The 17,675-nt window shown below is 48.1% G+C and overlaps 1 protein-coding gene across 1 annotated transcript in view; it reads right to left on the bottom strand.

Annotated features, from left to right (window-relative positions):
* IGFBP2 (insulin like growth factor binding protein 2) overlaps positions 1 to 3,167 on the bottom strand; it is a 29,385-nt gene extending 26,218 nt beyond the window's left edge. Inside the window, exon 1 of the mRNA XM_005574235.4 lies at positions 2,630 to 3,167. Coding sequence (XP_005574292.1) covers positions 2,630 to 3,074 — 445 coding nt within the window. The 5' untranslated portion in view covers positions 3,075 to 3,167. The remainder of the gene's footprint in view (positions 1 to 2,629) is intronic.
* Positions 3,168 to 17,675: the final 14,508 nt, after the last annotated feature.

Here is a 17,675-nt window from a genome sequence, read left to right as displayed (position 1 = left end):
CCCCAAGTCTGACTTCTCAGTTTCTTTGAACCAACAAGCCCCAGCCCACCATCCCCGTGGGATACAGGCTCACCACCACCCACTCCTTCCACCCACTGATGTGCCCACCCCCACCCCTGCATCCTTGCCATCCCCAGGAAGCCAGCAGCAACACAGCCCCTGAGTCCCGGGAACAAAGACAAAAGAGCTAACAGCAAAGCCGGAACTGCTGAGGTTCGCTGCCTCGAAATAAGAGGGTATGTTTAAAATTCTCAAAAGCAACCTGCTCAAAGAGGAATGCAGGCTGGAGGGGGGTGCTCATTCTTCGGAGGGGAGAGAAGAGGGGACGGGAGATGGAATGGGAGGCAGAGGATTCAGTGCTAAGATCTCCGTCTGGGCCAGGCCCCACCCAACTCGGACCCAGCACTCTCCATCCAGTGAACCCAAGTCTCTGCCCCAGCCTAAGACCCTCTCCCGCACAAAAGCCTCCAACCTTGACCCCTTTTCCTCCTGCACCCTGAGGCTCCTTCCCGAAGTGCTCCCCTCCCCCAGCCCGACTCTTTCTCAGGCACCCTTGACATTGGTCACTTCTTTTGAGTGCACCCACTCAGCTTCCAGCCCCGCCCCCCACCTTCCACCCCTGCTTAACATCCCCTCTTCCCAGGCTGGTGCACAAAAATGCGGAAGGCGTCTGGGCACTGGGGAGGAGAAGGCAGCTGGGGCAAGCTGGCGGAAGGGAGTCCCATAACCAGGCAGAAAATCCAGAGTGACATTCTTCCCATGAACTCACCCCATTGTCCCTGGCCTCCCCTGACAACTCCCCCCCACCCCCTTCAGGCTCCAGGGAAAAGTGAATGGGAGAAAATCTGCCGCATCTGTTCCTGGCTAAAGACCCTAACCGGCTTCAGGGATTTGGGAAGTAGAATTGGTTTTCAGGCTTAGAGTGAAACGAACGAAGAGTAGAAGAAAAAAAAAAAGTAAAACGTTAAAGAAGGAAAGGCATCACACACTTTATTAAAACCGTCAGCAGCCGAACCATCCTATGAACTTAGAGGCCTTTCAAAAAGTTCACCCTGCTGAGGAAGATGTTTAGTTTGTCAGAGTTCAGCTCAGAAACTGCACAGCACCTCCCCGGTGGACCACAAGGCGTGATGAGGAGGAACGCAGGACTAGGGGACAGGCACCCCGCAGTGAAAGGATTTCGTGGGGGCTTTTTCCTTTCATTGTTACTTTCTAAGAGAAGCAGGAGGGAAGGGTTAACTTGCAGGCAGGCTAGGGAAGGAAGCGAGCCGAGGAAGAAGAAAGGGACTGAGAGGCTCCACTCAGAGGAAGCCCTAACTTGCTCTGTACTCCAGATCAAAATGTGCTAAAGAAACAGAAGAAAGATTTCAACTCTGACCCCTAATTCCATTCTCAAGGAGAACAGGGGAAAAAACAATAGCAGACCAGGAGAAGGGAGGCGGGCTGGTGCATGGGGTGGGGGGCTTACGAAGACCTCAGAAGCTAAAAAGCAAGATTCTTGTTTTCACTTTTTCTTTTTAAGTTTGATAAACTTAGACTCACTTGCTTTTTCAGCAACAGCAGCAGGCAGCGGACACTTTTCACCACTGTCTCCAAGAGGAAAGAAAATAATTACAGCTTCCTCCCGACCACTGGGGCAGGAGGCTTTCGTAATTTAAAAAAAAAAAAAAAAAAAAAAAAAAAAAAAAAAAAAAGTGACCTCCTTAGAGACTGGTTGTGTCCCTCAAATAACTTTTTGGGAGGGATGAGGGCCCCCGAACAAAGAATATCGGGTCCCCATTCTATCCTACAGGAAGGGGTCCCTCAATTTAGGATACGGGCGGGGGTGGGGGGTGGCAACGCATCTCTCTTGCCTTTCGATCTGGGGCCCAGATGCGAAACTGCACAGCCTGGCTGCCCCCGTCCCGGGAATGCAGCTGGCGATCCGGCTTAAGTTACATTGATTCAGCTGCTAGGAGACCCCTCGCCTACCAAATGCCTCCCTTTTATTTTTCCATTCAACGTGGTAGCAAGAGCCCTGCTCGTTCCCTAGGGAGAAACAGTAGTGTTCGTTTTCATTTTTCTCCTAAGCGACCCATCCTACAAAGTACCAAGTCCTTTCTTTCTAACTCACAACCCCAGTTGAAGGAAGGGTCCCTTGGGACGCCGGGGACGCCGGTGCCTCCTCCTAGCTTACCTCCTCTTCCAAGGTTCCTGGCGTCACTGGCACCCCGCAGCCTCGGCCTCCCAGCAGCGATCCCACTAGGACCCTTGGGTCCTCAAGTAGTGCCCCAAATAAGATTCGAGTTCCTACTCCCATGGATCTGACCACCGTCCCCCTTCTCAGCAAATCCCTCCTCCAGAATAGAAGTCTGGGTCCGTTCCACGCGGGTAAGACTATGGCAACAGGGATGCCTTTCCTCTCCCCATTCATCCCCACCAAATGAGTCGCCACGGCTCTTCCACTTGCTCTAACTCCAGTTCCCCTCCCTGGGCCTGACTTCCCGGTCCCGCTCGCAACAGTCCCCCTTGATCTGGTCCAAGGTCTCCGCTCTGCCGCCCTTAAAACAGTCCGTGAGGTCCAGCCGCCCGTCGGGCTTCCCCGCTGCCCTCCAAGTTTCTCCCAACTACTTGCTCCAGCCGGCGTTACCTGCAACCTGCTCCGGGCTGGCGCCATACTCGGCGTCCCGGCGCTTCTCACAAGTGCCCTCGCCCATAACCAGCGCCTGCAGGGGCAGCTCGGAGCCCGGGTGGGGATAGCAGCGCAGCCCCTGGCCGCAGCGCGGGGTGTAGACGCCGCACGCCTCGCCCTCCAGCCGGGCGCACACCGAGCAGCAGCCGCAGCCCGGCTCCCGGACTAGCTCGGCGCATGGCATGCGGGCTCCTCCGGCCACCGCGGCCACCGCGGCCGGCGGCGCGACCGGCGGGGGCCCGCAGGCGGCCAGGCGCTCGGGTGTGCAGGGAGGGCAGCGGAACAGCACCTCCGCGTGCGCCCTGCCGCCGCCGCCGCCACTCGCGCCCAGCAGAAGCAGCAGCAGCGGCAGCAGCGGCGGCGGCGGCAGCGGCAGCGCAGGGCAGCCCACTCTCGGCAGCATGCTGGCGGTCGGCAGTGAGGCGCGGCGAGCAAGCGGGCAGGCAGGTGGCACGGCCCTGCGAGCGCGGGAGCCGCCTCCTCCTTTTCTTCCTCCTCCCTCGCCGCCGCAGCCGGGTCCTAAAGGGCCGGCTTCTCCCCGCCCCCTGCCTTCTCCCCTCCCCCTTTTGAAGACCACTCCCTTCCCCCCCGACACTCCCTCGCGCCGGCAAGTGCGTGCGCGCACGCCCGCTCGCCCACCCCAGCGTTGGCTGCGGGCTCTGGGGGTCGCCTACTCTTCCCGGGCAACGTCCCTCCACACTCTTCTGGCCCTGACTCTGACTCCTGGAGGAGAATACGGATAACTCGCGGGTTTGGATAGGACCGGCGTGGCGGTGGAGAAGAGCGCGTGCTTTTGTCTGCTCTCAGTTCAGTTCGCGAGGACTTCGTTTGCGCACTTCCCATGTAGCCGGCACTGGGCTAACCGCTGGTGAACACAAAGGACATACGGCACCGTTTTGACCTTCCAGTAGATTTCAGTCGGCTCACACCAACTCCTTCCATCCCTTGATATCACCCGCCACTGACACGTGGCTTGGAACAATGACTTCTTGTTGGGTGGTTCCTGCGGAGTTTCAGACCCGTCTAGACCAGACTAGACCCAAACAGCCCCAAATGGTCTTAGTGACTATTGCAGTTTTGCAAACCTGGGAGCTCGTGACTACAACCTATGAGAACCCTAAGTGCAATGCCCCGCAAAACCTGCCCCCTTCCTCTGCCCCAGACCCCCTCCCTTCTCCGCCTGCTGAAATAATCCCTTAGCACCCTGGGCCCCCACCTACAAATCTCGAGGCACTTGTTGCAGGACAGATCCCAGAACACCCATTTGCAGGGGTCTTGGAGAGGTCAATCAGCTCTCCAGGTGTGAGAGACCCGCTCTGGGGTAAGGCCATTTATGGCTGTCTTCAATAATGCAGATGGACAAGGATGACCTCCTTTCATTGTTCTGTTTGATTTACTGAGTCATCTACCCAAGCTGCCCCCAACCCCCATCATTCCAGGCTGGACTCAGCCATAATCATCAACCATCTCCTGGGTTGTGACCCTAACAAAGACCCCTGTCAGAGAGATTCCCTGGGTGAGAGATGGACCATTAAGCTGCCTCCACCGCAGGTTTAATCTCCCTATACCTCAGCGCCCCTCTTCCCCAACCAGACCCCTCCACTCTGGCTCTTTCTAACTTTCTAACTTTAAGGCTCAGAGCCTGTTTGATTCAATTCAACAGCTAGTTAACCCAGTGGCCACCTGACTCTGAAGGTGACCTAGATGCCTCCAGGAAGGCAAGTTCCTAGTCTTAAGACACTAAGCTGGGAAGAGTTATGGGGAAAGACTTTGGTAAGATAATATAAATAAATAAATAAATAAATAAATAAATAAATAAATAAATGTTTATCAGAGGCTTTGAATAAAAGAAATATTTTGGTAGAGAGGTGATGTGGTGGTTGAGGAAAGGGGAGTTTCTTGGGTGAGTGGGAACTGAAATTGAAGCTTGTAATTCTACCAGAGGAAATGGACCGTTAGCAAGGGCACAGGCAGAGGGAACACCTGAAGCAAAAACACAGAAATGGGGCCGGGCGCGGTGGCTCACACCTGTAATTCCAGCACTTTGGGAGGCCGAGGCGGGTGGATCACTTGAGATCAGGAGTTCAAGACCAGCTAGCCAACCGTGGCCAACATGGTGAAACCCCATCTCAACTAAAAATACAAAAATTAGCTGGGCATGGTGATGCACGCCTGTAGTCCCAGCAACCTGGGAGGCTGAGGCAGGAGAATCACTGAGAGCTGGAAGTTGCAGTGAGCCAATATCGCACCACTGCACTCCAGCCTGGGCGACAGAGTGAGAATCAGTTTCAAAACACACGCACACGCACATGCACACGCACACGCACACGCACACAGAGAGAGAAATGGGAAAATGAGGCTGGGGATCAGAAAGTCAGTCCACTTCAGCCAGAGTGCAGGATGCTTGCAGAGAGCAGCAGGAAGGCAGGAAAATCCAGCTGACTGTATGGAGGTTTGGCTTAATATGCTAGGCAGTAAGGATACAGCATCCATGTTTGAGCAGAGGAAGACACGGACAGAGCTGGACTTCTGGAAATCATTAGCACTATGTAGAGTGCCGATCTGAAAAAAAAAAAACAAAGTAAAAAAGTAAAAAGCACTATGTACAGTACCAATCTGAAAAAAAATAAAAATGAAAAAGACACAGGAAGGATCGTCATCATTCCAGCTTCATTCTCCCTGGTGTCTCCTGCCTGCTTTGTAAGATGTTTCTGTTGGCCCCACCCACTGAGCTCCTGCAGAGTAGGGACAGGGTCTAGAACAGCACTGTCCAATAGAAATCAACTGCAAACCGCAAACTTGAGCACATGTGCAATTGTAAATTTCTAGTAGCCATATTAAAATATAGTAAAAAGAAATAGGTGATATTTATTTTAATAATATTCTTAATTTGGCGGTATATCCAAAATACTATCATTTCAGTGTGTAATCAACACTAAAATTAATGAGAGTTAACATTCCTTTTCTTATACTCAATCCTCAAGTTCCAATGTGTATGCTATACAGCACATTTCAGTTTGAAATAGCCAAAGTTCAAATGATTGATAGCCGTGTGTGGCCAGGTAGCTAGCAAATTGGACAGCCCACAGTTCTAAATACTGCCTGGCACCAGATAGGCACTCAATAAATATTTGTTGAGTGAATGAAAAGTACAATCTCTCAAAATATTCCTGGCAGGGCCCCTCATTCTCTTTCTGTCTTAATTGCAATGCCCAGGAGCTGGGGATGAAAGGCTGTGATGAGTCTATTAAGAGGCTAAGAGTAGCTGGCATTCATTCATTCATTCATTCACATGCAGCTGCTCACTTATCTTTTGAGATTCATTCTCTTTCCACCTCCTTTAAAGTTCTTGATCTTTTAGCCAAGAGCAGTGGAGATGAGCAGGCAAAGTGATGCTGACTTGACAAATGCAAAGTACTCAATGAGATTTCACTTTCTAATGAGCCTGAAGGCCACACCCAATTCTTTTCTCCTAGTTCCCAGATTAATGGCCAATTTTACCCTTCCCCACCCTAAATACACACAAACACATAACAAAATAATCCCATCTTTTTAAGGCTTTTCCTAACCTCTCCTGAGCCAGGCCAGCTGCTACGGAGGCTTGAATCACAGAGCATCCTCAATCCATTGAAGCCTAAAGAAGTAGCGGGACTCAGCCCAGGACCCAGAGCTGGTTACTGGCTGGCCTACAACTTAACCATTTTGCTTATTACTGTAGGCCCAGGGCTAGAACAGTGCCTGCACAGAGATGCTCAGAGAATATTTGTTGAGTGAATCCAGGTTCTCTGCTCCGTGTCTCTTGCTTTGCCCATCCCATTGGTCCTGGAGCATTCTTCACTTTAAATTTCTCATGAGTCCTCTGCAAAGTTATGTCCTTAGGCTTCAGAGCCTGTCTGTGCCCAGCAGTAAGGACTGGCTGAGAGATGGGGACAGGCTAAGACTGGTTTTCTCCCTTCCCCTTAATCCCTGCCTTTTTCCATCTCAACCATGTTTTATAAACCCCACCCTTACATGGTTTACTGTAACTAGGTACCATCTGTACTATTATTTAAATAATTTTTTTAAAGTAAGGCAATTCACTCTTTTTTTTTTTTTTTTTTTTTTTTTTTTTTTTTGCTTACGATCGTTTTTAAAAGAAACTTTGTATCACTACCATAAATGGAAATGCAGTATTGATGGTCATCTATAGATGGTAACCATAAAAATAAACACAATGAAAACAAAACAATGTTATTTGATTTGAGCTGGATACTGTTGCCTGCTGAAACTTCTGAGGCTGGTAAACTCTCCCCAAGTTAAGAAAGATGAGACAATCTAAAAGAAGCCATTCAAGTTAAGTCGACCCAAGCTGAGATTTTGTCCAAGTCATCAGGAGAGGAATGTTTTTTAAAAATGTTTTGAAATACACATGCAAAAAAAGTAGATAAACTAGATAAATATCCACAAATTGACGGCACCATATAACCAGCTCCCAGATCAAAAAGAACATTGGCCAGGCACAGTGGCTCACGCCTGTAATCTCAACATTTTGGGTGGCTGATGCAGGCAGATCACTTGAGCCCAGGAGTTCAAGACCAGCCTAGGCAACATGGTGAAACCCTGTCTCTACAAAAAAATAAAAATAAAAATAAATAAGCTGGGCTTGGTGGTGCATGCCTGTAGTTGCAGCTACTTAGGAGGCTGAGGTGGAAAAGTCATTTGAGCCCAGGAGGTCAAGGCTGCAGTGAGCTGTAATTATGCCACTGCACTCCAGCCTGGATGACAGAGTGAGATGCTGTCTAAATAAATTAATAATAAAGAAAAGAACATTAACAGCATGTAGAAACCCTTTCATGCCCCTGCTGGTTATTATCCCTATGCCCTGCAAGGATAAACATTGTCCTGACTTCTACTGGTGTGGATGAGTTTTCACATAAATGAAAACTTACAATAAGCAGGGTTTTTTGTTTTGTTTTGTTTTGTTTTGTTTTTTGAGACAGAGTCTCGCTCTGTTGCCCAGGCTGGAGTGCAATGGTGCGATCTCAGCTCATTGTAACCTCCACCTCCCAGGCTCAAGCACTTCTCCTGCCTCAGCCTCCAGAGTAGCTAGGATTACAAGTGTCTGCCACCATGGCCGGCTAATTGTTGTATTTTTCATGTGAACCAAAAAAGAGTGCAAACAGACAAAGCAATCCTAAAGCAAAAAGAATAGAGTCAGAAGCATCACATTACCTGACTTCAAACTATACTATAAGGCTACAGGAGCCAAAACAGCATGACACTAATACAAAAACAGACACATAGACCAATGGAACAGAATAGAAAACCCAGACATAATGTTACAAAGTTGAGAAAAATAAGCAGTGGGAAAAGTACCTATTCAATAAATAGTGCTGGGATAGCTAGCTAGCCATATGCAGAAGAATGAAACTGGACCCTTACCTCTCACCACATACAAAATTGAACTCAAGATGGATTAAATATTTAAGTGTAAGACCTCGAACTATAACAATTCTAGAAGAAAGCCTAGGAAACACCATTCTGGACGTCAGCCTTGGGAAAGAATTTATGACTCCTCAAAACAACAGCAACAAAAACAAAAATTGACAAGTGGAACCTAATTAAACTGAAAAGCTTGTGCAAAGCAAAATAAGCTATCAGCAGAGTAAACAGACAACCTACAGAATGGGAGAAAATATTTCCAAACTATGCATCTGATAAAGGTTTAATGTCCAGAAACAATTCAACAAGCAAAAAAGCAAATAACCCCATTAAAAAGTGGGCAAAGAACATGATCAGCCACTTCTCAAAAGAAGACATACAAGTGGCCAATAAACATATGAAAACATGCTTAACAACACTAATCATCAGAGAAATGCAAATCAAAACCACAATGAGATACCATTTCACACCAGTCAGAATAGCTATTATTAAAAAGTCAACAAAACAACAGATGTTGGCAAGGCTGCAGAGGAAAGGGAACACTTATACACTGTTGGTGGGAATGTAAATTAGGTCAGCTACTGTAGAAAGCAGTTTGGAGATTTCTCAAGGTACTCAGAACTACCATTTGATCCAGCAATCACATTACTGGGTATATAGCTAAAAGAAAATAAATTATCTTACCAAAAAGACACATGTACTCATATGTTCACTGCAGCACTATTCACCATAGCAAAGACATGGAGTCAACCTAGGTGCCCATCAGTGGTGGACTGAATAAAGAAAATGTGGTATATATGCACCATGGAATACTACGCAGCCATTAAAAAAAAAAAAAGGATGAAATCATGTCCTTTGCAGCAACATGGATGCAGCTGGAAACCATTATCCCAAGCGAATTAACACAGGAACAGAAAATACCACATGTTCTCACTTACAAGTGGGAGTTAAACACTGGGTACTCATAGACATAAAGATGGCAACAACAGACAACGGGGGCTACTAGATGGAGAGGGACAGAGGGGGAAAGGGTTGAAAAACTAACTGTTGGCTACTAGGCTCACTACCTGGGTGTTGGAATCATTCATACCTCAAACCTGAGCATCACGCCACAACACATATAATAAACCTGCACATGCACCCCCTGAATCTAAAATAAAAGTTGAAATTGTATTTTAAAAATTCCTCCTATTTTATCATACATATATAAACCCCACTGTGAATAGCCCACTGTGAATAAAGAAGGTGTTCAAACAGAACTGGTAAATTGAGAAAAGATGGAAAGTGCTCACGTCTGTAATCCCAGCACTTTAGGAGGCCAAGGCAGGTGGATCCCAAGGTCAGGAGATCGAGACCATCTTGGCTAACTCAGTGAAACCCCGTCTCTACTAAAAATACAAACAATTAGCCAGGCGTGGTGGCGGGCGCCTGTAGTCCCAGATACTCGGGAGGCTGAGGCAGGAGAATGGCGTGAACCCAGGAGGTGGAGCTTGCAGTGAGCCGAGATTGCACCACTACACTTCAGCCTGGGGAACAGAGTGAGACTCCGTCTCAAAAAAAAAAAAAAGATGGAAAGTGCCAATTGTTGGCAAGGATAGGAAGCAAGTGGAACCCCAGGTACTGCTGATAGGAGTATACGTTCATACATTTACTTGGCAAAACTTTTTGGCTCTGTCTACTAAAGCTGATCACATGTGTACCCTATGACCCAGAAATTCCATGTCTAGGTACGATTACAGGTGTGAGCCACCACGCCCAGCCATCATACTTGTTTTTAAAGATGGGGTTATTATATGTCACTCTGGCTGGAGTGCAGTGGTTATTCACAGGCACAGTCATAGCGCTTTGTAGCCTCAACCTCCTGGGCTCAAATGATCCCCCTGCCTCAGCCTCCCAAGTACCTAGGATTACAGGCACATGCCACCATGAATGGCTTATATCCTTTTGTTCATGGGGGAGTTCTGAGTTTGAGTTTTAGTTGTTGTTTCAAGAGGAAGGGAAGAAGCACAAAAGGATAAGAGCATTGCTTGAGCAGAGGAAATGTCCTCTAGTTTTTATACATTCCCCAGGGATTTGCCAAAGACCAGCATAGCCTCCTCCTTGGTGAACCCTGAAACAAAATGAACAGGGGCGAGGACCTCTGGCTTTTCTGACCCAGATCCTTGGAAAGAAACTCCCTAATGGAAATCTGGGGAACATCATTACGGAAAAGATGAAGAATGGAAAATGTGCTTTGTGATGATTTTCTGAACAACCATCAAGGGGCAGGTCAACCACTCAATCGATCACTGTCATCATCTTTGTCTTCAGAAAATCTTAACCAAGTGCCTCCTCCCAGATGATAGGTTAGGCTTTGTGTAGCCCTGCCATCTAGAAGTTGCTGATCAGGTTGGATGACTCCACAGTGACCAAATGGAAAGGACACAAAAGAAAAGAAACAGAATAGAATGTAGGCCCTGGAGGCAGGTAGGAGTTAAGCGGAAAAAGGGCCTTGGGACCAAGCTGCCTAGATTCATGTCCACCTCCTCTGCTTACTGGCTATGTAATTTGGGGCCAGTTATTTAACCTCTCTCAGCCCCAGTTTCCTCATCTGTAATAAGGGGTGATAATAGTACCTGTTTCAGAGACTTGTTGCAAAGAGTGAATTAGGCTGGGCACTGTGGTTCATGCCCGTAATCCCAGCAGTTTGGGAGGTTGAGGTAGGTAGATCACTTGAGGTCATGAGTTCAAGACTGGCCTGACCAACATGGTAAGACCCCATCTCTACTAAAAATACAAAATTAGCCAGGCGTGGTGGTGCAAGCCTGTAATCCCAGCTACTGAGGAGGCTGAGGCAGGAGAATCACTTGAACCCTGGAGGCAGAGGTTGCAGTGAGCCAAGATCGTGCCACTACACTCCAGCCTAGGAAATAAGAGCAAAACTCTGTCTCGAAACAACAACAACAACAACAACAACAAAAACAGAGTAAATTAGGCTTGGCACAGTGGCTCATGCCAATAATCTCAACAATCCTGGAGGTCAAGGCAGAACTGCTTGAGGCCAGGAGTTCAAGATCAGCCTGGGCAACACAGCGAGATCCCATCTCTACAAAAAATTAAAATTAAAAAATTGTCCAGGGATTGTGGAGGGTGCCTGTAGTCCTAGCCACCTGGGAGGCTGAGGTAGGAGGATGCTTGAGCCCGGGGATTCAAGGTTACAGTGAGCTAGGATTGCAGCATTGCACTCCATCTTGGGTAACAGAATGAGACTCTGTCTCTAATTTTATTTTATTTTATTTATTTATTTATTTTTATTTTATTTATTTATTATTATTATTTTTTTTTGAGATGGAGTCTCGCTCTGTCGCCCAGGCTGGAGTGCAGTGGCACGATCTCGGCTCACTGCAACCTCTGCCTCCTGCGTTCACGCCATTCTCCTGCCTCAGCCTCCCGAGTAGCTGGGACTATAGGCGCTCACCACTACGCCCAGCCAATTTTTTGTATTCTTTAGTAGATACGGGGTTTCACTGTGTTAGCCAGGATAGTCTCAATCTCCTGACCTTGTAATCCACCCGCCTTGGCCTCCTAAAGTGCTGGGATTACAGGAGTGAGCCACTACGCCCGGCCTCTAATTTTAAAAAATAACAAAAATGTTAAATAAGAGTAAATAAAACAAGGTGAAATCCTTAACCCACTGCCTGGTATACAACCCTCAGCCAGAGACAGTCCTGCCATTATGATTGCGTTAGGCAAATGAGAGGCGCCCATGTCTTTTGGCATGTTGCAGGAGTAGGGTATGATGTTTAGAGTTCCTTAGGGTGAGGTCAGGAAAGCACTACGTCCCTCCCTCTGTAAAGATGGGAAGATGTTTGCAGAGGAAGGAGAAATTCAAAGGGACTACTTGGTTGGAAGGGATTGGAGTTGTTCCCCAAAGTGTAATGAGGAAAGAGAGGGAGAACTGGATGCATATTGCTTCCAGCAAGTGTGCTCAAGAGTAACAGAAAAGTAACAGAAAAGAAATAGAAGAAACCAGAGCACAGGGGTCCTCAGAAGCCTGGAAGAAAGCATGGAAACCAGCCACAGGGTTTGGAATCTTATCCGCACTCTTAAGTCGAAGGCCTGGCTGGTCTGCATGGCCTGGGTAACAGGCAGGGAAGTGCAGTGACAACAGGAAGAAAGGAACAAAACTAGCAGCGCTAAGTCCATGCAGACACCTTTACAGGTGCTATTTCATTTAATTCTTACAAGTGTCAAATGATGCTTAGACAATGTAAGTGACCTGCCCATGGTCATGTAACTAGTATGTCAAAACCTTACCTTTCCACTACTTCCAAGGGAACCAAGAAATGACAACTCTAACTCAGGACCTACTGCCAACCTCAGGGTGTGTGGCCTTGGGCATGCTGTGGCACTCTACTCAATTTCTCTGAGTTTACTCAAGTTCTTCTGAAGGATGAGGGCATTGGACTGCATGTTCTTGGGCACTGGATGAAGGAAATGATGATTCACAGAGGCAGTTTGGTGTGATTAAGAGCAAGGATTTTGAAGCCGCATGACCTAGCTCAAGTCTTGGTTCACACTACTGCGGTGGAGGCTGCTGATGTTCACCTTTATCCCATTCTCTTTTCCTTCCTTCACACACAGAAGCTTAGCTTGCAGTCACAAGTGACTAGCTGTGGGCAGTGAGCTGTGAGTAAGATGAAGTGACGTGTTAGTCCTAGTCTGAGGCAACGGAACAAAACCTACATGACTCCTCAGTTTCTGTCTTCTTCATGTTTTAAATGGTGAGGCTGCAATATGGCAGGGTCTCCACCAGCCTGGATCCTGAGTGACTGTATGGATTAGAGATTAGAGCCTCCTGCCTTGAATAGCTAATGAGTGTGAATTAAACCTCTGTTGTTTTAAGCCATTAAGATTTGAGAAGGTTGTTATTGTAGTATAGGCTAGTCTATCCTGACTAATGCAACCATTTACTAGCTGTGTAAACTCGGGTAAGTTTCTTTTTTTTTTTTTTGAGATGGAGTCCTGCTCTGTCACCCAGGCTGGAGGTGTGATCTCGGCTCACTGCAACCTTCACCGCCTGGGTTCAAGTGATTCTCCTGCCTCAGCCTCCCGAGTAGCTGGGACTACAAGTGTGTGCCACCACACCTGACTGATTTTTGTGTTTCTAGTAGAGATGGGGTTTCACCATGTTGGCCAGGCTGGTCTTGAACTCCTGACCTAAGGTGATCTGCCCACCTTGGCCTCCCAAAGTGCTGGGATTACAGGCGTGAGCCACCCCCCCGGCCCATCCGGCCAAGGTTCTTAACCTCTCTGTGTATCAGTTTCCTCATCTATAAAATGGAGACACTGATAATCCCTACCTCATAGGGTTGTTGTGAGCATATAAATAACAATATTTTAAGCACTTAAGACTTAAAAACAACGTCTAAAATATTTAAGTACTATGTAAGTATTATTTATCACATTTATTTTGTAGGATGTTTTTCCAGTAGCAATAGAAATTGTCAGTTTCAATTAATATTCAAACATGCAACAATAGATCTGAGTTTGCATCCTGATGTTGCCACTTGCTTGTTGGATGAGTTCAAGCCAGTCATCTGACTTTTCCGAGCCTCTGTTTCCTTATCTTTAATGCGAACAATAATGTCTACCTCAAAGGGTAGTTGTGAAGATACTGTGAGCTCAGCACCTGGCATGTTGTAGGCTCAAAAAAAAAATCCCTTCTTGATTTATATTTTGTAGGTAGGGAGTTTGTGATGATTCTCCTTAAAAAGGAGATACCAAGGCACAGAAGGGAAAACTCCAAATATTCTACTACTAGAAGAAGCTTTCCAGACCAAAGCAATGGAACCCCACCTGGGACTAACCAGATGGCCAGCCTCATCCCCTATTCCGCTCACAGCTCACACTGCCATTGCCTTGTTCTCATGACCTTTCCCGTATAACAAACCATCCCAAAGTTCAAGTCTTGAAACAGTCATTTATCTTACTTCTTGTGGTTCTGTGGGTTGACTGGATTCAGCTGGGCTGTTCTCATGTGGGCTCTTTCATGTGGTTATAGCAGACGGTGTCTGGGACTGGAGTCATCATCTGAAAGCCCAGCTCAGCTGACACCCAAGAGGGCTGCGCACTCCCCTGGGGGCAGTGGGTGCCGGCTACTGGCTGCGAGCTGAGCTGGCTGGTTAACTACGGCACCTGCATCTGACTTCTCCTGTGGCTCAGGTGGCTCAGAGCATGGTGGCTGGGTCTGGGTTTTGAGAGGGAGTATCCCAAGAGTGAGTGCTCCAAGAGACCAAATGGAAGTTGCAAGTCTTTTTTTTTTTTTTTTTTTTTTTTTTGAGATGGAGTCTCACCCAGGCTGGAGTGCAGTGGCACAATCTCAGCTCACTGCAACCTCTGCCTCCCAGATTCAAGCGATTCTCCTGCCTCAGCCTCCCGAGTAGCTGGAATTACAGGTGTGTGCCATCATGCCCAGCTAATTTTTGTATTTTTAGTAGAGATAGGGTTTCACCACATTGACCAGGCTGGCCTTGAACACCTGACCTCAGGTGATCCACCCTCCTTGGTCTCCCAAGTTGCTGGGATTACAGGCGTGAGCCACCATGCTTGGCCCCAGAAGTTGCAAGTCTTTTTGGCGTTGAGAAGTCCCACAGCATCACTTCCCCTACATCCTACTAGACACACAGAAGGTCAGCCCATGTTCAAGGAGGTGGAGAAATAACGAGTGGGACAGAGATATTGTGGAGGCCATCTTTGGACAGCGTAATTGGCACAGCATCCACACTTCCTCACTGACGGGACATCTGCATAGAAGCCAGGCCTTGTTCCAAGGAGTTGAGGGGCAGCTCCACTCACCCTTGTCTCCTCTGACTGCTGGTCATTCCCTGGGAAGCAAGGGCCAACTGCTGCTCTCCAGAGGCAGGCCAATTTGGATAAATGAGTCAACCCTCTACCAGGCCAGGAGTCCTGCACAGCTTCTGGGGCTCACAGTTTTACAAAGAGCACTATAGACAGAGCTCCAAGCCTTGGGTAGAGGCGCTTCCCATTAAACACATTACAAACAAATAGAAGTTTTTTCCCTCCCCTTTTGGAAGGTTGCATTGGGGTCAAAGAGTTGTGGAAATCCTTGATGGCTCAGGACGGGGGCCTTTTGCATCTGACAGAAAGGGGTGTTGAGCAAAGCATCCCTCAGCCAGAATTTTCTAGATGAGAAGTTGGCAAACTTTTGCTGTAAAGGGCACCGTGGTAAATATTTTAAGCTTTGCAGGCTTCATGGGGTCGCAAGGACTCAGCTCTGCCATTATATCCCAAAAGCAGCCAAGGGCAATATTTAAACAAATGAGCAGGCTGTGTTCCAATAAAATTTTATTTACAAGAACAGATGGCGGCCAGAATTAGCTTACAGGCTGTAGCTGGTCCACCCCTGCTCAAGGGCTTCCTCAGTTTTAGAGAGCAGATTTTCAAAGGCTTCCATGCCCGAGAGATAACATAGGGCCTGAAGGATCACTTCCCAGCCTGTATCCAACCGACCCCCATTAAAGCAGCCCTCCGCGTAACCCCAAGAAAGCCCTAGAATGCCTGTGAGAAAGGCCAGCTCCACAAATGTCAAGTTTTTTATGAGGGTCCCCACACCCTCCCAGGATCCCAGGGTGAGGTGTTCCCAGTCCCCAGCGTCCCCAGAGGAGAATCTCAACCCAGCCCCGGCCAGGCCCTGGCAGGCCCTCTCTGTTCAGTCAGGACAAGATTCAGATGTGCACTCTGAGACTTCTTGGAGAAAGGAAGAGAGACAGGCGGCAGAAGGAAGCAAAGCAGATGCCGCGAGAACGGGCCTGGGAAAGGCTTCAAGCAGAGTGCAGCATCTGTGGACAATGTGAGCGGCACTGCGGCCTCCACTGGACGGCCCGCCCCCTGCTTCCTGCTGCAGCTTTTCTTTCGAGGAACAAGACTACATCTGTTTGGCGATATTCTATCTGGAATCGTTAAATAAACCTTTCAGGCCTGGCAAACAACAGCCCATCTTATTCCAATGGGGGAGCTCCTGAAACGCAGCAGACTTCTTAATCCTAAATCTGTCTGCTGGTTCCCCCCTCCCCTCCAAGCAAATCCCTGCTCGCCCCATTCCCTAGCCAGCGACTTGGAGAAAGACGGCACATTTGCCACCTTCAGCTCCTCTCAACACATCAATCCTTGTTTTGGAGTCTTCATGTCTACCTTTTTACTTTTTTTTTTTTTTAATTTAATTTAATTTAATTTTTTTTTTTGAAATGGAGTCTCGCTCTGTTGCCCAGGCTAGAGTGCAGTGGCACGATCTCGGCTCACTGCAACCTCCACCTCCCAGGTTCAAGCCATCCTCCTACTTCAGACCCCCTAGTAGCTGGGATTACAGGCACACACCACCATGCCCAGCTAATTTTTGTATTTTTAGTAGAGACAGGATTTCACCATGTTGGCCAGGCTGGTCTCGAACTCCTGACCTCAGGTGATCCACCCACCTCGGCCTCTCAAAGTGTTGGGATTACAGGCATGAGCCACTGTGCCCGGCCTTCATGTTTACTTTTGGTATTATTGTACTTGGTGGTTTCTCTCTCTCTTTCACTAGCTCAATGGTCTCAGCCACACAATACTGTCTGAGCAAACTGGTCCAGGCCCCCACAATTATCTCATCTCCTCATTACCCCCACCCTCACCCTCCTGAGGCCACTGAGTAGCAGGCAAAGCTAAACAAATAAAGGATGGGAAGCCGCCCAGCCAGCATTTCCAAGGGCCTGGCAATGGGAAATTACAAGCTCACTGATCAGCTTGTCTTTACGCCCCACAGACACCAGCCTGCCCCATAGACACACTACACACACACAACACACACACACACACACACACACACCCCGCAGAGACAAACTGCAATGCAGGCTATAGACCCTGTGTGCCCAGCTGTGCACACAGCCCTCTCCCCTTCCCAGTCTCCTCACTCCCTTCCCTCAATGCAGCAGACACTCATTGTCCTAACTCCCCTTTCCAGGAAATCTCTTGCCTCAGCAGAGAGTCATGTCATGGAAAGCAAGAAGTTGCTGTAGGCACATTTGATTTCTGATGAAATTGCTGCTGGATGGTGGTGAGAAATGAGTTTGAACTACATCCTTCTGCCTCCCCAACTCTTTCCCGCCTGGGAGAAGGATGTATAGACTACACGCTGCAATTTCACAGACAGGCCTTGTTTCTCTGTTGCTCTGTGATTAAACCGCTGCCTCTCGTTTCTAATCAGAAGCCAGGTGGTGAGGCTGTTACCGCTCTACCAAGACAGAGGGAGAATAGGGGAAGGAATAGGAGGAAATGATGAAATAATCCAATTTGGAAACAGCCATTGCGGGGTGGAGGTAGCCAAGAATCCCTCCCTAGGGGAGAAGTAGAACCCTCAATTTGGAGACTCTTTATAGGGCAGTTTGGGGATTAGAAACATTCTTTGTAGGAGGAAGACTCTCTTCTAAAATGATTCCTGATTCAGGCCTTGCAGAGCACCTTCCTAAAGGTGAGGCAAACTTCATCTAGCCTGTTTCTCGCTCCTAACACCAGGCGTGGAGCCCCCCTCAAAGCTGTCCTAAGATCT

This window comes from Macaca fascicularis, chromosome 12 (genome assembly GCF_037993035.2).
Source record: "Macaca fascicularis isolate 582-1 chromosome 12, T2T-MFA8v1.1".
Lineage (NCBI taxonomy): Eukaryota > Metazoa > Chordata > Mammalia > Primates > Cercopithecidae > Macaca > Macaca fascicularis.
This window is presented reverse-complemented; position numbering and strand designations above follow the sequence as displayed.